The 22140-nt window shown below is 40.5% G+C and overlaps 1 protein-coding gene across 7 annotated transcripts in view; it reads right to left on the bottom strand.

Moving 5' to 3' along the window:
* Positions 1-22140, bottom strand: part of cacna1g (calcium channel, voltage-dependent, T type, alpha 1G subunit) — a 156453-nt gene that overhangs the window by 15772 nt on the left and 118541 nt on the right. For all 7 annotated transcript variants that reach the window (XM_068304859.1, XM_068304861.1, XM_068304860.1 and 4 more), the window contains 3 exons: positions 9599-9750; positions 2408-2517; positions 589-719 (listed from right to left, as the gene is read on the bottom strand). In XM_068304859.1, coding sequence (XP_068160960.1) covers positions 589-719; positions 2408-2517; positions 9599-9750 — 393 coding nt within the window. The remainder of the gene's footprint in view (positions 1-588; positions 720-2407; positions 2518-9598; positions 9751-22140) is intronic.

The following is a 22140-nucleotide window of genomic DNA, read 5'->3' as shown; positions in this document are numbered from 1 at the left end:
CTCCTAGCTCTGCCAAATCTTTCCGACCATTTAGACTCTCTCCAAATATGCTAATGTATGTCTCAGCCAGTATAAAACATTCCTCCTTTTATTCCTCTCTCATTATCCCCATTCACTTCAGCTCAACCTTTTTCTGCCCTGTTATCAATTGTTCCTTTTTTCCGTTTCTTCTTATGTTCTTCCCATCTATTTTCAGGTCACAAATTATTAGTCATCCTTGTTTCTGCCTTTTATTCTTTCTCTCTTCTCTGCTTTCATTTTTTTTCCATATACCCTCAGTCTGTTGCAGCTTTGTTGACTTTTTGTGACTTGGATCGACTGCATCCTTACATGTCTTTCTTATTCATTCTCATTCACTTGCTCTTAAGCACTACCTTTGTTAGCTGACTGCATTTCTTTTTGCTACCTATTTCACTCACACCTTGCCCAAACACTGCAGAAATTTGTTAAGCAGAAATGAACTAAGACAGGAATACCAGGGATGTGGCAGCATAAGTAAGCACTTCATACAGGACTAGAGTGTAAGAGAGTCTGTGAAGAGCGTCTATTGTGGAGGATGGATAAATAGACAGTGTGTGGGGTTTATACCTCGTGCGATCCTCAGCACCCTCATGATTCGGATGATGGTGGGGTTAATAGGCAGAGAAGCCTCCTCAATCTTCTCCAGGGTGATGCCCATGATAGACAGTAACACAATGACCAGGTCCAGCTGGTTCCACCTACAAACAAACTTACACTCATTAAATCCAACAAGACACCAGTCTAAACAGACATGGACATCAGTTCCCCCCAAAAATTTATTTGACATACAAACTTTTGTCAGTGAACACATTTCAATCAGAACAGATTGATTGCAATTGATTGCTATGAACTGGTCAAAACCTTCTTCTTCTCCTTTCGGCTTTTCCCTTCAGGGGTTGCCACAGAGAATCAGTTGCCTCCATCTAACCATGTCTTCTGCATCTACTTCTCTCACACCAACTGCCTTCATATCCTCTTTCACTACATCCATAAACCTCCTCTTTGGTCTTCTTTTAGGCCTCCTGCCTGGCAGTTCAAAACTCAGCATCCTTCTACCAATATATTCACTATTTCTCCTATCTATCTGAGCTATCTGAACTGGTCACATTGGTTTTCACAAGTATGATTGGATGACTGTGCTGCCAACCTACAGTGCTTGCAGTGAAACACTATGCAAACCACATTATATCAGACCTGTATCATGAACAAAACAATAAAGCCTTTCATTTCTCCAATGAAGGTGTTTCATAGTCTTGTTGATTAGAAACTGAGCAATCAGAACAGTCATTGTACATCCGTGCTTATTCACTGCAACAAAACAATCCGTGCATTAACATAGATTATATTTCCTTGTGTGAAGTAACACTGTCATTGTTCATTCTTGACGAGACAAATACGAAACTCCAGTCATGGACAATTCAATAATTACATAAACTTTAAATTCAAGGAGTTATGATGATGAATGAAAACAGTTTCATTTTCTTTTAGTGTATCAGAATGAACACATAATTTCCTGCAAGATCAAGTTGTTAGGACCAAACCCAAATTTCTCGTCACTGTCCAATAAATGTGCAATTAACAAAAAGCCTGCAAGAGAATGAGTGCATAAAAAGTAAGCAACTATATTGGTAAGTGGTCATACTAATCACAATTCTCATTTTCCATCGTTTCATTTTCACAAGCGCAAATTTGTCAGTTCATAATGAGATTAAAGATCAGAAAAGATATCAATTGAAAACTTACTGAAACTACTGCACTAGTCCTTTTGGTCTGAGCCAGTTCCTTTCATCTGTGTGTGTGTAAATTTGTGTAAGAGTGAAGTGTTGTAATATCAAACTGGACTATCGTAAAGTCCAGAATATATAATGGTTCACACTGGCAAAGAGAATGGGCATCATGGAGCCCTTTGTGGTCAGTTCTGGTCCAACAACACGATGCCTCCGTTGAGGTGCATTTTTCAGTGTGTATTTAAAAGATATGTCGTCTGCTGTTATACATTTGTCCTGCTCAAATTGTGTTTGTGCATTATGTGTGGTTTGCAGTGGGACGCCAACAATTTCAAAGGTATGAAATCATCTAAGGCAGCATGTTTTATAACCCTTTAATGAGGCCATTTATATTCATGCAGGCCTCGCTGAAAACCATCCAATGGAGCACCTTAGAAAAACCTCATTTAAGTTCTCCAAGCTCTGCCTCAGATTTTCCACATGACTCAGGGGTTAAAGAACAGTACCTTTAACCAACAAAATATTTGCAATGTCAGATCCACGGCAATGTAAAAAACTTAAACAAAGAGATAAATATTTACTCAACAACGTCTCTGATCTTTGTCCGAGACATTTGAGAAAGGTCATTCGTTTAGGGAGGGAACAATTTCAGTACTGACTTGTCTTTGAAGAAGCGTCGGAAGCCAAAGGCCACCAGCTTGAAGACAGACTCGAGTACAAAGATGAGGGTGAAGACGTAGTTACAAATCTTCAATGCTTCCGTCAGCTCCTGAGAATGTCAGAGAGGTGGGTTAAAGATCGATAAACTGCACAAAGATCCATCTTCCCTCTAATCTTCTCTCTTTCATGCATCAGCACTGTGTTTAAATATAGTCTTTCTTTGTGTGTTTCCTGTCATGGAATAATGGTAAAGACAAACTCTCCATACACCTTATTTCCTTTGCCACCATTTCATATATTTCATCAATATGGTAAAGTGTTAAATATTTCTGAAATAAGTAAATGCGAAATCTAAATTCTAATGCCTACCAGTTGGTGAAATATTTCCAATAAATGCCTCTTCTTCAAACCACCTCTTGGGGATCCATTTGTAATAGTTTATACCCCAGATGAATTTAAACACATGCATTTCAAGCATTATTATAAAGCCTCAAAATATGCAATTATTTCTTAAATTACCTGCCTTATCAATACAATATTAATTGCTTATCCATTCTTTAATATCCTTTTTGTAGTTCATCTTTACATTTGTCTTTGCATTTTATCTGACTTTATTTTCTCTTTTTTCTTTGTGAATAAAATATGGAACCCATATAGATTCATTGCACATTTGAGTGAAGTCTTTCAAGCCTTTTGTTCTTGAAATTTTAGATTATATGGTTTACAAATACTGAAAGCACAAAAATCTGTCTCAGAACATTTAAATATTACAAAAAATAATAAAAAAGTCTTTTTAAAACAAAAAAAAATGGCAGGCTTCTGAAAGGCACGTTCATTTCTATGTACTCAATGCTCGCTTGACCCTCCTTTTGCATAAATTACTGCATCAATGTGGGTCGACATGGGTGCATTCAGCCTGGGGTATAACAGAAGCACAGGTTGCTTTGACAGCAGTCTCCAGGTTAATTTTGGGTTTGGTATCTTCCATCTTCCTGTAGATTCTCCATGAGTTTCAGGTCAAGTGAGTTTGCTGGCCAATCAAGCACAGTAACACCATGGTCATTGAACCAGCTTTTGATACTTTGGTGGGGTGGGCAGGTGCCAAATCTTGCTGGAAGATGAAATCTGTATCTCCCTAAAGCTGGTCAACAGAAGGAAACATTAACTGCCTGGGGATTTGCCCAACCAGTTCACATGTGGCTTTTGGAACTGGATATGGCTTAAAATTGTATCCTCTGTGGCAAACTGTGGGGAGTCTTGTTCTTTTCCTTTCGGCTTTTCCCTTCAGGGGTCGCCACAGCGAATCAGTTGCCTCCATCTGGCCCTATCCTTTGCATCCTCTTCTCTCACACCAACTACCTTCATGTCCTCCCTCATTACATCCATAAACCTCCTCTTTGGTCTTCCTCTAGGCCTCCTGCCTGGCAGTTCAAAACTCAGCATCCTTCTACCAATATATTCACTATCTCTCCTCTGGACATGTCCAAACCATCTCAGTCTGGCCTCTCTGACTTTATCTCCAAAAAATCTCTAACATGTGCTGTCCGTCTGATGTACTCATTCCTGATCCTATTCTTCCTGGTCACTCCCAAAGAGAACCTCAGCATCTTCATCACTGCTACCTCCAGCTCTGCCTCCTGTCTTTTCCTCAGTGACACTGTCTCTAGACCAAACAACATCGCTGGTCTCACCACAGTCTTGTACACCTTTCCTTTCATTTTAGCTGAAACTCTTCTATCACACATCACACCTGACACTTTTCTCTACCCCTTCCATCCTGCCTGTACACGCTTCGTCACCTCATTTCCAGACTCTCCGTTGCTCTGGACTGTTGACTCTAAGTACTTAAAATCCTCGACCTTCTTGATCTCTTCTCCCTGTAACCTCACTCTTCCACTTGGGTCCCTCTCATTCACACACAAGTACTCTTGTCTTACTGCGGCTAACCTTCATTCCTCTCCTTTCCAGGACAAACCTCCACCTCTCTAGCTTCTCCTCCACCTCTTCCCTGCTCTCACTGCAGATCACAATGTCATCTGCAAACATCATAGTCCATGGAGATTCCTGTCTAACCTCATCTGTCAGCCTGTCCATCACCATAGCGAACAAGAAGGGGCTCAGAGCTGATCCCGGATGCAGTCCCACCTCCACCTTGAACTCCTCTGTCACACCTACAGCACACCTCACCACTGTCTTACAGTCCTCATACATGTCCTGCACCGCTCTAACATACTTCTCGGCCACTCCAGACTTCTTCATACAATACCACAGTTCCTCTCTGGGCACCCTGTCATAACCCTGTCATGCAGCTCCGTTTGGCCTTCTCTGTACTTCTCTATCAACATCCTCAAAGCAAATACTGCATCTGTAGTACTCTTTTTTTGGCATGAAACCATACTGCTGCTCACAAATGTTCACTTCTGCCCTTAGTCTAGCTTCCACTACTCTTTCCCATAACTTCATTGTATGGCACATCAGCTTTATTCCTCTGTAGTTGCCACAACTCTTCACATCTCCCTTGTTCTTAAAAATGGGCACCAGCACACTTATCCTCCATTCCTCAGGCATCTTCTCACTATCTAAGATCCTGTTGAACAACCCAGTCAGAAACTCTACTGCCACCTCTCCTAGACACTTCCAAACCTCTACAGGTATATCATGCCTTTCCTCTCTTCATCCTCTTCAGTGCCCTCCTCACTTCATCCTGACTAATCTTTGCTACATCCTGGCCCACAACAGTCACCTCCTCTAGTCTTAGTTCTCTCTCATTTTCCACGTTCATCAACTCTTCAAAGTACTCTTTCCATCTTCCCATCACACTACTGGCACCTGTCAATAGACTTCCGTCCCTATCCTTAATCACCGTAACCTGCTGCACGTCCTTCTCATCTCTATCTCTTTGTCTTGCCAACCGGTATAGATCAGTCTCTCTCTCCTTACTGTCCAACCTAGAATTAAAGTCATCATAAGCCCCTTGTTTGGCCTTTGCTACCTCTACCTTCACCTTACGCTGCATCTCCCTGTACTCCTTTCTACTCTCCTCAGTCCTCTCAGTGTCCCACTTCCTCTTAGCTAACCTCTTTCTCTGTATACACTCCTGTACCTCCTCATTCCACCACCAAGTCTCCTTATCTACTTTCCTTCCAGATGACACACCAAGTACTCTCCTACCTGTCTCCCTGATCACATTAGCTGTAGTTGTCCAGTCATCTGGAAGCACCTCCTTGCCACCCAGAGCCTGTCTTAACTCCTTCCTAAAAGTCATGCAACACTCTTCCTTTTTTAGCTTCCACCATTTCGTCTTCTGCTCTGCCTTTGCCCTCTTGATCTTCCTCACCACCAGAGTCATCCTACACACCACCATCCTATACTGTTTGGCTACACTCTCACCTACCACTACTTTGCAGTCACTGAGCTCCTTCAGGTTACACCGTCTGCACAAGATGTAGTCTACCTGTGTGCTCCTACCACCACTCTAATAGGTCACCCTATGTTCCTGCCTCTTCTGGAAGAAAGTATTCATTACAGCCATCCTTTTTGCAAAGTCAACTACCATCTGTCCTTCTGCGTTCCTCTCCTGGATACCAAACCTGCCCATCACTTCCTCATCACCTCTGTTACCTGCACCAACATGTCCATTGAAGTCTGCACCAATGACAACTCTCTCACTTCTAGGCATGCTCTGCATCACTTCATCAAAGTCCAACCAGAATTTCTCCTTCTCCTCCAGCTCACATGCTACCTGTGGAGCATACCCACTAACAATGTTGAACATCACACCTTCTATTTCTAGCTTCAGACTCATCACTTTATCCGACACTCTTTTTACCTCCAGGACATTCCTAACAAACTCCTCCTTCAAGATAACTCCTACTCCATTTCTCTTCCTATCTACACCATGATAGAACAACTTGAACCCTGCTTCTAAACTTCTAGCCTTGCTACCTTTCCACCTGGTCTCCTGGACACACAGTATGTCTACCTTCCTCCTCTGCATCATGTCAAGCAACCTTTACCTTTACCTCTACCTTTTCCTGTCATAGTTCCAACATTCAACGTCCCTACTCTTAGTCCTATAGTCTTGGCGCTCTTCTTCTCTTTCTTCGTGCGAACACACTTTCCTCCTCTTCTTCTTCGACCAACAGTAATCCAATTTCCACCGGCGCCCTGTAGGTCAACAGCGCCGATGGCGGTCGTTGTTAACCCGGGCCTCGACGGATCCGGTATGGAAGTCATGGTTTGATTCGTATCGTTGATTTGGCAAAAGTTTTACGCCGGATGCCCTTCCTGATGCAACCCTCTGTATTTATCCGGGCTTGGGACCAGCACAATAAGACACTGGCTTGTGCCCTCTTTCGGCTACATTTGCCCTCTTGTGGCTACATTGCGGGGAGTGCTTCATGAATAGTGTGGGGTGGATGGCTCATTACTACAGGCTGTCCACTCTGTGTATTCAGGGTGTGGTTCACATTGCCAGAAGTAAGACAGACTTGTTTCCACTTGCGGACTGCCCCTCGTGACTGGTTCTGTTAATTTATAGACAGCATCTCTGGGCACAGGCAATTAAGTGTTGTGTTGGGTAGCCTTAGGATTCTCTTTCTGCTTTTTCAGATGACATGGTCCTATTACCTTCATTTAAAAGTGACCTCCAACTCACACTTAAGCAGTTGGCAGTCAAGTGCGAAGCGGCTGGGATGAGGATCAGCACCTATAAGTCTGAGACCATGGAGACCATGGTGTTCAGCCAAAAAACAGTAGGGTGGGTCCCTCCATCAAAGGGAGTAGTTAAAGTGTACTGTGATTGAAATAGTCAAGTGGATCAGTGTGGCTTTCACAGATATGCAGTCACCCTACCTGTCTGTGTTGCAACCCCTCATGTATGGTCATGAGCTCTGGACAATGACCTAAAGGATAAAATCACTGCTACACAAGCAGTTAAAATGAGTTTTCTCAGCATGATGTCCGGGCTCAGTCTTAGAGATAGGGTTATGTAATGGAAATTTGTATTGTGTGTGTCCTGATTTGACTCTTATCATGTCATTACTGAGACCTTGCTTCAAAACCTCTCCATGCAACTGCTGGGCTAAGTCACATCTTAGTTTGTTTGGACAAAGAGGCCACAGCAGGTCACAGCCCATCAAACCAGATGGAGAACCAAAGGAGAACCGATGGAGAGGAGATGGAGACCTGTTTTCAGTCAAGGTGTAAGATGTTTTATGGGTGCATGAAAGCCTTTAAATTACATTCCAATGTGTAATAAAGATCTCTTAGTTTTCTTAGTTTTGGTGTGATAGGTTTGGTGCATTCCAAAGGTGTAAGGTCTCCTGATACAGATGGTTTACGAGTGCGTGAAAGCTTCCTACACTGCATTCTCGAGGGTGGTGATGTTTATTCCTCAGCGGGGGGTACCACCAAAAGGAGGGCTGCCTGAGAGCTGGAACTGGCCATTCCTGCTCGCATGCAGGCCTTTCTTCTTAAAAGGTATAAAAGGTGAGGAGTTTCATAGTCCAGTAAGAGAGAAAGAAAGTAAGAAGATAGAAAGAAAGTAAGAAAGAGAGAGTCAGCTGCGGTTTACATACGGACGCCCAGCCTGGTTGAAGCTACTCTGCCTGGGTTGTAGGCTCTCCTTCCCTGTGTCAAGGTAAGAGGCCAAGCATATTTGGAATGCCACCATATATTGCCTTAGCTCAACCAACTATTTGTTTGTTTCTGTGCTCTGTGGGGAATTAAACTACAAGTTTATTCTAGCATCATAGAATTGTTTCTGTGCTCTGTGGGGAATTAAACTACAAGTTTATTCTAGCATCATAGAATTGTTTCTGTGCTCTGTGGGGAATTAAACTACAAGTTTATTCTAGCATCATAGAATTGTTTCTGTGCTCTGTGGGGAATTAAACTACAAGTTTATTCTAGCATCATAGAATTGTTTCTGTGCTCTGTGGGGAATTAAACTACAAGTTTATTCTAGCATCATAGAATTGTTTCTGTGCTCTGTGGGGAATTAAACTACAAGTTTATTCTAGCATCATAGAATTGTTTCTGTGCTCTGTGGGGAATTAAACTACAAGTTTATTCTAGCATCATAGAATTGTTTCTGTGCTCTGTGGGGAATTAAACTACAAGTTTATTCTAGCATCACAGAATTGTTTCTGTGCTCTGTGGGGAATTAAACTACAAGTTTATTCTAGCATCATAGAATTGTTTGTTTGCATTGCTATGCGCTGCGGGGACTAAACGACACATTTGGTCTAGCATCATAGAGGTCTTTTGACTTATTGTTTGTTTGTTTGTTTGTACGTATTGTTTCATAATATCTCTATTCTCTGCGTGTAATAAATCACACATTTATTATAGACCTATAGGAGTGGTTTGATTCATTGTGTGAGTGAGTTTTCTGTGTACCCACCTCCTACGAACCTATTTATTCAAGTTTTTCATAAAACAGGTTAGGAGCTCAGACATTTTGGAGAGGCTCAAGGTACAGCCACTACTGCTCTGTATCAAGCACAGCCAACCGAGGTGGTTCGGGCATCTGCTCAGGATGCACCTGGACACCTTCGTAGGGGGGTACTCTAGGCATGTCCATCTGGGAGGAGACACAGAGGCAGACCCAGGACTCACTGGAGGAATTATATATTTTAATTGGCTTTTCAGAGTGCCTTGGGATTCCTCCAGAGTTCCTCCAGAGTTGGTGGAAGTGGCTGTGGAGAAGAGTGTTTCGGCTTCCCTGCTCAAACTGCAGCCCTCATGACCCAGATCCAGATAAATGATTAAAAACAAGATGGCACAAGGCCATTACTAGCTTACCCTCCTTGTGGAGGGTGTCAATGACTGCCTTCTGGACATTTGTCAAGTTAGTGGTCTTTCCTGTGATTGTGTAGCTCACTAACCCAAACCAAGAGACCATTTAAAGGTCCAGTAAACCTTTGCATGTGTTTTGAGTTAAATAGGTGGTTAGGGTGTGACACCATGGCTTTCCAATAATGAACTGTTTCACAACATTCTAATTTCGTGAGACACCAAAGTTTGGGTTTTCATTATTTGTAGGAAATTATAAAAATTTCAAGAAATTAATGCTTGAGATATTTCACTGTATGTGAAATGAATCTATATAACGTGTATTTCAGTTGCTGAAATGAGTGACAAAAAAACATGGCTACATAACCCAACTCCCTACCCCTCCTTCTGACCTCAGGCTGCTGGTAGTGCTCCATGGACATGGCAATGACGTTGAGTCCTATGACGATGGTGATGAACAGGTCCAGGTAGTGGCTGGTGCACATCTTGTGAATGAGCAGGCGGGTGGGGGAGTAATCGGAGTAGTAAGGCTTGCTCTGAGCTTCTGTTAGAAGTGGGAAGTAGTGGGTGGGTAGGGTGCAGGAAAGGGGATAATGACAAAGAGGAGGAGGAGGTTGTATTCAAAAAAAGTGAGATAGGAAGAAATACACTGGGATGCCATATGATAAATCTGCAGTGTCGAAGGCTGGAGTCACCAAAGCTGCTTTTCAAAGAAGAAATTTTGTTAGTGAAACAACTTCCTGCATAATTGTATCAAAGTCACTAAAAGTATTATTCATTTCTAGAGACGTGTAATTGAATTAGAAAAAGGAAAAGCAGGTCAGAAAATGGACAGAGAAAAGTCCACTTAAATCCGTCTGTCTGCAGTCATGACTAATGAAATAGATTGTCCCATGATCAGAATTTATTTAAATGAAACTTTCATTCCTTAAATTTCTCACCCTCTGATTGTCACATGACTTCGGCTACTCTTTTCCTTTCACTTCTCTCAGGAAAAAAAATACAAAATGTCCATTCCTGTCCATCCTCACCTCCTTTCTCCATTCAGAAAGAATGATTGGACCGGCACAGCTTTGGGATGAGGGAAAGAAAGGAGGCAACAGCGAGAGAGAGGCTCCATTGTCAGATAAGAATATAAAAAATGCACACACTTGACACACACCCAAAAGCCTAGGCATTGGGGGTTCTCCGTCTCTTCCCAATTAACTCAAGTGTGCTGTGGCTCCGCAATGCTTGTGTGTGTGTATGTGCCTAGTGGCTTTCCCATTGGAGAAACTCCACCAGCAGATCAGGGAAGAAGACTGGAGAGCTGAGTATGCAAAATATATTTCCACAACCCCCCATGGTGTTAAACCTATATTTGTTGATATTATGGGATTGAAATTCATCTCAAAACCCTGCTAGATGCTCTCTTTCAATCGAGAGTCCAAACTATTCTCACAGTATGAGGTACATTTTTATTCACAAATTATTCTACTTAAACTCTTTCAACATTTGGTTTAAACTGCTCCTAATGAAACTAAACTATTTCCAGAGATAATGGATTATTTCAGATGAAAAGTTTTTTTTAACAATGAAATCTTTAGCAGGACGAGTTCAGTAGCTTGAAAGTAAAACACGAAAGGTTGAATTTTGAATCAGCATGATAAGTTTTTCAGTGAAGGGACAGTCCACTTATTTTAATAGTGAGCTGTTCAATTCACTCATTATGGGGAGTAGTATACAAGCTGTAGGGAACTATCTGAGTTTTGGAATAATAATGATGCCATTACAGGTTGAGACAGAACGGAGAGCTTGTATTTCAAACGGTGGAAGACAAGGTCATTTATTGGATAAAAATAAAAAATGCTAACTAGTTGCAATATGGGAAAAACAGGATCCACCTGTCTTTGAATCAGGCCAGTTAGGTAGAGCCTTTGTGGGAAGCAACAGCCTTATTAAGTGGGAGTTCCTATTTATGAGATCCTCCATCATCTGTGGATGAGCGAACATTATTTATACTCTGTTCTACTTACTGTCTGCAGGTGTACCACAAACTAAGGTAGACAGACATTTTCCCATAGCAGCAGCCTCTTTTTTGTCTCTTCTGTCACAGTTGGCTTGTCGCTACAGTTTTTCTCCTCATAACCCCGGATATCTGTTGCCCCATTTATATTACAATATATTTAAACAAAGAACCTGAATAAAAAGTTGAGTACGGTAAAACTGAGTTGCATTCTTCCCAAAAACATCAAGGATGTAAGCGAACGTTGCACTAACATTATGGATGGGGCAAATGGGGCAAGTCAGACAAAGAAATAAGGATATAAAGGGGAAGGAAGCAAAGGAAAGACAGAGATGAACCTTTTAGCTGAAGCTCAACTAGTCCCCTGAGGAAATAAAAGTGTAGCAAGAAAAGGTGAAAGTTTAAGAAGTTAAATTACAATTGCTGCCCCAGCTCTCCATTCTCTTACTCCCTCTTCTCATTTCTCCTCAGGGGAAGGAAGAGAATCTCTATAATTGAAGAATGGAGTCCAGGCTGACAGTATTTTCGAGAAAGGTCTCAGCTGAAGGATATTCGGTGCAATGACAAGAATATCCCCAACATTAGTGAGGTGGCAGCCTCCCCTCTCTCCCTCTTCTCTCAGCTCTCATCACTGCGAAGGATGGGTGCTAAGGCACAGAGGCCCCCGTCTCCATCCTCGTATCTGACATCACATCTAACAGACCATTCAGGATGATCACCACGTGGGACCTTCGATCTCAAACCTAAAGAATCTATGATTAGATAATGTTTGTGAACCAAATGTAAAAAATGTAGTCTTACTTTTAGGTGACCCATAGAAACAAGTTGTGTTATCTTGATGTTATGAAAGAAAAAGTTGCATCCACCAGATCTGGCTGCAGGAAATGCTACTGGACTATCACTTCAAACTTTGCATGTCTGAAGTGTTACATTCTCTTGTAAATTAATGAAGATGCCAATACTAATTGGTTCTTGACTAAAGGTTATATCTATTTTCTAATAATTGTCAGCACTACTACTCTTTTTGAGAGCTGTAAAGATACAACTGTGGTAGACCCACATGTAGAAAGTGGATCGCAGCCTATTTACCCTGAGAATCCTGATTATGGCTGCTAACGGACGTTCCACTTCTGGAATGTTTCCTGAGGACACTACAGCAGCAACAGAGCCATAAATGAGCATGGAATAGCCAGATCATGTGGACATTAGTGTCTAAAATGTCTGTAGGGAGATCGAAAATCCCAGCTGCAAATCCGCAAGAGGTCTGACAGACAAGCAGAAGAACATATAATACATAAATAACTCCCTGTCCAAAAACAACCCCAAGAGCCTTACTCCACCTTGCAGCCGGTTCACCCTTCCTGTCGTGGAGGGATTTGGTCTGGGAATAGCTTTTGGACATGGCCACACCCAAAAACATAATCCATACATTTCCAAGTGGGTCTTTGTTGGGAAATACTGATACAGGAATGGTCCTCGGTTGTGAAACCAATGTGAAGGAAGAACACAACACAGCACTATGGCTATGCTGTGTCTGAATTGGATGGTCCTGGAATATGGTGAACCATCCAAAAATGCCGTGATCACATGAGGGTGTCTGCTGTAGGTTGTGTGGAGGAAGGGATGCTGTGTCAGTTTCACTGACGACCGAGAAGGACAAAACATCACAAGACACCGCTATGGTGCAATCACCGGTGCCATACCTGGTCTTTTATGGATCACTTCTCAGTGTATATGAAAGTTCTGTGAGTTGGGTAGAGCCACCAACAGATGAACAGATTACAGGAACATTTACAGGAGGAGTGTGATGGTGTGAGTGAATGGGTGAGATGTAGGGACTAGAACAGACTTGGGCATGATGACATGAACGACTGTACAGAGAAGAGCAGGGTCATAAAAGCAGTAACAATGTAGTATATAATTAATGAATGGGATGTAATTAATTTCTTGTATTATTGATATCTGTACATCAGATCTAGATTTTAAATCAGATATGGCTGCTGCTTTTATGCCCCTGTCCTACATGTTGATTAGCTCAGAGGTAAACCTTGAGACTCAGTGTCTGCCAAGTAAAAAGTGTGTGTTAAAGTGATGTTCACTGAAGAAGTCTGGCAAACACTGAGTCAACAAGACACAGAATTGTCAACATAAACAGTTGCTGTGAATCAATAAAAAAAGTAAAGAGTCCTGAATGCTCTGCTGCCTTGCTTGAATATCCAATAGAGACAAAGAGTCACAAGTACAGGGAGCAAACAGACAAAACCATACAACGATTACTGAACAAACTGAGACAACAACAAAGAGGAGAGACAGAGCAAATCCAAGAGTCCAGAAGAGGCAAATAAATAAGGAAACATGACATTATTCAAAATGAAGGAGCATGATAACAAACATATGTAAATACACATTCATCGACACACATTCAAACACAGATTGTGCTGATTTACATGGTAAACTGACACGCTTCTTTCTGAGTCATACTTGAGCAGGATGAACCACTTGAAATGGTGGACAAGTGATTGGACGGCGTGAGTGGAGGGCGGAGAAACATGGATAACAGCGATGACAGTGCAGATTGATGGGAAACCTTTCTAGCAACCTAATGAGAAAGGGCTTCGCAATTTCTCCCTTTTTGGAACAATAGTCATTCTTTCATCTAAGGCCTCCATTTATCGTGTATTTTCCTTTGCTTCTATGCAAGACTTCAGCAAAACAGAGCTATAATCCCCACATAAATTTTTTTTATCAATGTCAAACTATGTTTGTACTATTAGCAGATTTCAAGACTACTGATGGCAAAAAAACCAAGACGAAACACACTTTTTCAAAGAACTTGATATACCAAATTGTAGTTTTAATATGGAAGAGGACATCCTTCAAAACACACTGGACGTTGACTTGGATTAAATAAAGCTCAGTATTTACTGTTACCTTTAAATTTTAGGCAATTTTTGGCCACAGGAACGTCATGGGCGATGGATTGTTATGAAATCTCCCTTGGCAATGCCTCAAATTTTAAAGTACTGCTACCACATTTTACAGTTGTCGCTTAATTACAAATAACTTCCCAGGACTTGTGATGACACCTGACATTACCATTTTAACATCAGGTCAAGCACCATTGGTCAGTTTCCAACAGCAGATGAAACAGAGGATGTCCGACAGTGTCTGGTTTCTATGTTCAGGGCTTGATCTTGGCTGTAAATCTTCTTGTTCAGTCCACCTCATACTCCTCTCATCACTCCATTCAGCAAAGATCATCAGATGAGTTTGTTCTCTCGCTTATTGTATATTTCCCAGCATTAAAAATTAGTGAAGAACATTTCTAACATAAAACATTCATAGCAAGTGTTGCACAGATTCTGCTCCCTCAAATGACAAGTTGTCCAATTAAATATTTATTTTATGTTCTCCAACAGGAGTAAAAGCAATCATTAATGAAAATTGCCCTAAAGCTCTGCTTCTCATTTTATTACTTTGGATCTCTATTTTCAGGCATAAAAATGTTGCACATATCCATCATCACCGTGATTCACATCTCCAGGTTAGAGACGTATCAAAGTGTTTTCAGGTAATCAATGGGCATTGTTAGCTCGAAAAGCACCTTTAATAAATGATGTGCTGGAGTTTAACTGTGACAATCCAGGATACTGATGTTATTTTTAAAGTACACACTGAATCAGCCAAACTTGACACACATGCACTGGCACATCTCGGAGCAGCTGCAGTAACACGACTTCCTACCTGTAACTGTGATGAAGAGTCATCTCATATGACAGTCCATAAACATAGCTAACTATCAAATGTTTATGCCACAGAGCAGAATCTTTCACACTTCTTGCCCAGTTATATCACTGTCTTTTCTCCTCTCTAACTGAAATGTTGTTCCTTCTTTCCTCTATCGCGCTCTCTTTGTCTCTCTGTCTCACACACACACACACACACACACACACACACACACACACACACACACACACACACACTAACACACACACACACACACACTAACACACACACACACACACGCACACACACACGCACACACGCACGCTAACACATTTTCCCCACTCCCTAAAGGCTTGGTGTTATTAATTACATTTTCGAGTACAGTGGAACTTCAGATACATTCATCTTTGTTTGAAGCTCTGACCCATATACATTTGGCATTAGCTTGCTTCTGTCTGATTGCATGTGTGGTGGTGTGTGTGTGTGTGTGTGTGTGTGTGTGTGTGTGTGTGTGTCTGTGTGCGCCCTATAGAGTCTACAGACGATGCTATTATCCTCGTTTTGTGGTTGACAGCTGGCGGAAAACGGGAGATTAACACTCAAACTCAGGGAACAACTTTGTTTACCAACCTGAAGGTGATACGGCTTTATGAATTCATAAGGGGGGAAAAAACAACCAGTCACATTGTCTCAACAGCTGCCGACTCTGATTATCTACACGTTTACATCTTACTGTCAGATATTTGGAAAAGCATTGATTTGAAATTGAAGTTTTTATTGACTCCATATAGGCTAACATTATGCATCAGTTTACTTTGGGATTTACATATAATTTGGTGGATTTGAAAAGATAGTAAAACTCGAAATGTCATATGACCTGCATTAAGAGGCTGAGTCATGTGGGATCAATACTGTGTGTCTCTGTCTGTTTGTCTGTCTATGACAAGAGTTTCCTTAAGATTTAAAAAAAAAAAAGGGTTGGTTCACCTCTATTTAGTAGCTACTAGCTTTTCAATGACAGTCAATTGGCTAAAGGTAGGAATTAATTTAGCTATAGGAAGTATCAAAATCATTGTATGGAAAGTTTTAAATTACCAAAGAAATGATTAACAACTAAAACTTAAGATTACTATTCCTCTTTCTTGCCTCTGCTGGTGCACTGCTTCATTTTCTGGTGCACTGTTACCGCATTATTTAGTGTGTATTTCATGCACAAAGCTGCTATAAAAGGTTCAGACCGGAGAGAACCTGGTTGTATAAGACAAATGTCAACAGTGAAGCTTTCAAATTCATCCAAAAAATGGCTTTGCGCAAATTTCATAAGAGCAGGAATGACTTCAGCAGGTTTCTTTGGTCTCAAGGATGCACACATTGTGTTCTGGTGGGAACGAGTGAATGTAAATATAACTCCATGGGGCACCTTTAACACTGCGCTTTAATTGTGGTCACTGGCTGTGCACAGTTTTGGAACTAAGAAAAGCTTTGAGTGGAAAAACAGCAGGAAGGAGATGTTCTTGGTGGGAGGCTGATTTACAGGAATCTCTATGGAGCTCTGCGGTTCAATTCTGTACTGCACTTGAAAATTAAGTTGTACAAAAGGCGTGGTCTCAGTGTTTTGCCTGACACCACAGGAAATCCTCTCTTAAATACATAAAACATGATAAGATCACCGGCAGAGTGGGAAAGAGGTTACGAATAACACAATTACTCATAGTTGCAGCCTTATGAGAAACATGATACCTACAGGATCAACTAATAAGAAAAGGTGTGAGGATGATGTCTTATTTTGTTTATGCACGTCTTCCCCAGATAAGATGACTGTTTGGGATGATGTGTGATAATAAAGACATGACAGGTTGGGTTGAGGCAGTGCTTGTGTATGTACCACTTTCATTATCTTCTTTTCATCACCTGCAGTTTTTTGTGCTGTCTGCCCTGGTGTTAAACACCCAGACAAAAGTACTAGTTTAAGATTAAATTCACTGGACGCTGTTATATGTATCATTATAATATATCTCAAGGCTGTACCTAAAAACCCTTTATGTCGCATTTATGTCACAAGTATCTATTTATTTTATGACCTGGATATTAATGCCCCGAGACGAAAGATAAAAATGTTTCTTTAAGGAATGATATCATTTCAGATAGAGTAGCTACATACTGAGTCGAGAAACAACACCAGTGTGGCAGGACATCAGCCTTTAGATTTTAATTCTTTTTTTTTAGATCTATTACTATACTACTATTTAGATACTACTGTATATGACTGTCAAAACAGACCTGTACCTTTCCTTTCAAATATCTTTGTCACGGTTTGGCGTGGCAGTTCTGGTGTGTGGCAGGGAGAGGCCAGGCTGGTGGGTTGAGCCATGGCTCCACACCTGAGACTTATCCACACCCCCGTTCTGATTGGGGTAACCATGAGGAGGCTTTTTAAGCCTAGCTCAATGAGAGCTAGGTGCTGGTTCCTTTCTCTTGTTTAGTTCCTGGAAATCTGTTATGTGTCTTGCCTGTCTGGAGAACTCTTTGAGTCTTGAATAAATCATGGAAGAAAGATTTGCCTTTGATGTCCTGCCTTTGGGTCTATATCCTGCCACACGTGACAATCTTGCCTATTATTATTGATTGCAAATGGTATGTTGTGTGTATTATATCTGTGCCTTTGTGAATATACTGTGCATGTCATTATCTTAAACAAAATTACACAATTCGCTCTGTCCTGTCCGGGTTTAATAAGTTTTGGGTTTGGTGGAGAAAACTTGTGGTCTGGTTTCTTCTTGTAAAGAAAAAGAAAAGCTTAGTGTCATTTGCTAAACTCAGCGTGATTTTGATGCCAAAACACTAACCACACACAGAAAGCCACAGTCTGTAGTCTTAAAGTCTTGTATTTTGTACGCCTACAACCGGCCCTGACCACCTGCCTACAACGTCCGTGCAGAATTTGGTGTTTCATTTCTGGGAAGAAACATTCCAACCAATCCTGGCATAATATGCGCATCCTACAAATTAAAAATGTACAAATTGGCAGTTTGTGGACTTTTCTAGGAAGAGTTTGATGTGTTTGTAACAAATTCTGAAATGCCAACTTATAATACTGTGACTTTGAAGTAATGCTTGAAAAAATTCTGGGAATGAAATGCAACATAATTATACTTAGTTTTTAGCAGAGATTAAGACAAAACACCAGCTAATAAATTCTCAATAAATATGGATATACTGTGTATACAAGTCTGTACACAAAGATGCATACACATGAATGTAGAACACTGTATGTAACTGTGTACATATTATCTTAAAATAAACAGTGACACTTGTTTAGAAACTATAAAATGACACATAATAGATAATACACTAGATCATAAATAGATAAATAATAATAACTCAAAATTCATGGGTTGTCGTTTTAAAATATGCTACTGGTTGCCAGGGTTATAGATTCTTTGAGTGATAATTTAACAACCAGTTCTGCCACTGCTGCACAAAGCAGCTACAAGCACTGACCTGTGTTGGTCAGCCTCCGAGAATAACAAGGCAGTCAGTGACTGCAACATGCTGTGACTTACCCTGACTTACTTTCAGGGTAGGTCAAAGCTATACACTAGCTTTGACCATAGATCAAAGCTAGTGCATAGGTAGATCAGAGCACTAGCTTTGATCTATGATCTTACATTGCCCTTCTCCCCTGTCTTTCTATCTTATCTGGTTCCTCAGTGTACAAAAGTTGACATTTGACCTTGAATTAGTTTTCTCAAGGTCAAGATTTCATTTTCATCTCCTTTACTGCCCGAGTAATCTGCTTAGTGTTTCATTTTTCTATCTGCAACGGTTGTGAAGATATTTTGTGGAAAAACTAACGGACAAACAAACGGACGAACGAATGGACAAACACACGAACACTGAAAATTACAATACATCACCACTTTGAAGCAGGATGTAATTATCATGATACATACTGCTGTCTGTCACTGGGGATGGAACAGGCTGAAATAACATGGAACTATATTTACAATTTGCAGCATATGTGCATCTTCTGAAGTGTCACAAGCAGCTGACATTGATTGCAGAAAGCATGACTCATCACAACAAGTAGACTCAAACTGGGACACACTTTAGGTTGATCCTGGGGGGACTAGTTCTATCTTGAGTATGTCTGTGTGTGTGTGTCTGTGTGTCTGTGTGTGTGGATACTTGTGTGTCAAGGTGCATACTTGTCTATGTCTGACTCCACCGGGGATTCTTTTTATGTATCTGATTGATTACAATCATTTCATCCGACCTGCCGAGCATCTCTCTCTATCTCTCTATAGGTTGAATAAACAAAAGACAAAAGTAAAAGGGATGATTGTGGAGAACGGATGGTTGTTGTTTTTTTAAAATTCTGTCTGTTTTTTAAAAAAAACAAACGGTATTTTTTTGTTTCATAAATGTTAAAAGGTTAGATGTGTTTATTTGTTCAGGACAGAGACAGTACTATTGACAATCCTCTTTGTGTGAATCACTTTTGGATTTCGTGCCAACGTGGTTAACTTGTTATTTGTTTTTTTTTATGAATAAACATGATTTTACGAATCAAAAATCTCTCTCTCACACACACAAACACACGCACGAGTATGCCTTATACTCTCACCTCGCATTATTATTTTTTATGAGAAAATACAGGAAGAATTTATCTTCACATTGTAGAGTTGATTATCAAAGAACGCTAAAAGCTTCACTGAGGTGAGTGACATAAATATCACTATTTGCAGCATGTTAGAATTGTGACTGTGAACATCATGGCATAATGATATTAGGTATTATTATATATATATTGGAATTGGAATACAGTGCTCCTGTTTTGACATTGCGTGCAGTCATGCCTGTCTGTTTTTATTTGTGTGTTTTACCTACAAGTTTTCAATTTGATGGAACTTTTTGATTCAGTGTGTGTGTGTGTGTGTTTGTGAAATTTCTTCCTTATCACTTCTCTTCTACCCTATAATCTCCTTTCCCCTGCTGTTCAGTCTAAAGGTGGACACACCCCCTCCTTCAACTCTTCTCCTATCTGTGTTCAATTCTTGCCTCAAGCCCCCGGGAACCTGAAGACTTTGTGCAAGCAAAAGATAAGACTCCATACATTCACTTTCCCACAAAAGTATCCTATTCTGTTGACCACAGTGATACAAGTGTGTACAGGTTATGTGTTTTTTGTGCCACTGGTCACTCTGTGAAAACCTTTAAGAGGAAAAGTATCGAAACACACACACACACACACACACACACACACACACACACACACACACACACACACACACACACACACACACACACACACACACGTCGTCATCTGACAAGCCTCTCAGCACCTCCCACTTATCAAAACAATACTATGAGCAGATTGCCATGGAAACGAGCTGCACACCAGCTTAAGCACCTAAAATGACTTTTATGCCTAATAAAAGCAAACTGCTGTTATCAACCATACTGTGGTCTATATTAACAGCACGATGTACTGCTGTGGCCTTTGTGTGTTGTATGAAATCAGTCTTTAGGTCGAGATATATTTAGGGAACCCACCAAAACCCTTAACTCCATTTTATGTCATGATTACATCACATTATGAGCACAAAAACAAACTAGAGCCAAACAAACTATATTTTAGACAATCTTTAGAACTTAGCAAGAGTGAAAGCTGTAAAGACTCAGGGTTGAAAAACTGGTTGCCTGAAGATTAATTTATTGTTTTTGTATTGACCTAACCTGACACTGAGTGTCACAACCTGAGCTCATAAGTCAAGTACAGACTAAATGAAAACATAACTATTTTTGACTATGATTCTGTGATCTAGTGCTCTTCAATGTAGGCCAATGATGTCATTAATTATATAGGATGCAAGAGAATGTTAGCGATGCAGAAATGCTGTTTATCCAATAATGAGAGAAAGCCTTCATTAATCTTAATTTCAACAATAACTGTGGTCAACTTCAACGAACAATGAAAGAGAAACACAAGCAAATCAACTTTAAAAGACGATTCCAAATAGCTTCATCTCATTCACTTTTAAGACTGTGGTCATCACTTTTATTGGTATGAATAACTTTGGGTTTAGCGTGTTTGGAAATGCAAGTGGTCAGGTGATCAGAAAGGTTAGCTAAGTTTAAGTGTTACTCTCACTATGCGGCACTATTTCCAATCACTTCACATCTATGTTTTTGTATGACCTCTGCTGATGTTTAGTAAAAGCTTCATCATCAATCCCCTTACAGAATGGATGATGAAGTGATCATCCTCTAAGGCAAGGATGCCAAAGTCAAATACACAGAGGGACAAAAAAATCACATTTTCTTCAAGCCGAAGGCCGGACTAGTTCAATTTTTGTTAAAATATATTGAAATGATTGCACATAGCCTATTGAAACAAGAGTGTATATTATTAAATGGTTAAATGAATAAGCAATATTTTTCTTATGGTTGAGAGTAGTTTCAAGCGAAAACAGTTTTCAACAGGCACACACAGAAATAAATTAACTTCCTTCAAAGAAAAATCACATCTTTGTGTGTTTCTGAGATGTTCTATGGTGCCTTCTTAAATTATATTCTTTCATTACAGCCAAACTGTCTCCACACAGAAGACACACAGATCTGCCTTTTACCTCCGTGAACACATACAGTAACCCTGTTCTCAACGTCCACCATCCGTTTTGCCATTTTTGAGGAGGGGAGCAGTTAATAATCGACACCTGCTCTGATGGCTGATGAATAATCAAGCCAAGACCCGCTTGCTGCAGCAAGCATTGCATTGTGGGGAATGTGGTGTCAGTGCATGCAAAAGACCAGCAGGTGACTGTAGTCTGCAGGACGGTTGTAATAGTAATTAAATAACATCCAGGGAGCCACAGATAATTCAGCCAAATCTGGCCCCCGGGCCTTTACTTTGACATATGTACTCTAAGGGATGTATGATGGTGAATGGAGTTCTATAGAACTGGTACCACATAGGGAAACACAGCTTTATTTTAAAGGTGGAAAAGGCCATCTTAAAAATACCATGATGCAGTTTGAATAGTATCCTGGTTGAATGTATTCCAACATTTTTTCATTGAAAAGTAGTTTGATAGTAGTTTTATACCTTAAATTACAAGGTACCTTCAACTATTGTACAAAGATAATAATAATTAACTTTTGTATATGGATGTGTATTAATAACTTCGGTGAGTCTTCATA

Source organism: Antennarius striatus, chromosome 21 (genome assembly GCF_040054535.1).
Source record: "Antennarius striatus isolate MH-2024 chromosome 21, ASM4005453v1, whole genome shotgun sequence".
NCBI classification, from domain to species: Eukaryota; Metazoa; Chordata; class Actinopteri; order Lophiiformes; family Antennariidae; genus Antennarius; species Antennarius striatus.
The sequence above is the reverse complement of the archived record's forward strand: the minus strand, read 5'-3'. Positions and strand labels throughout refer to the sequence as shown.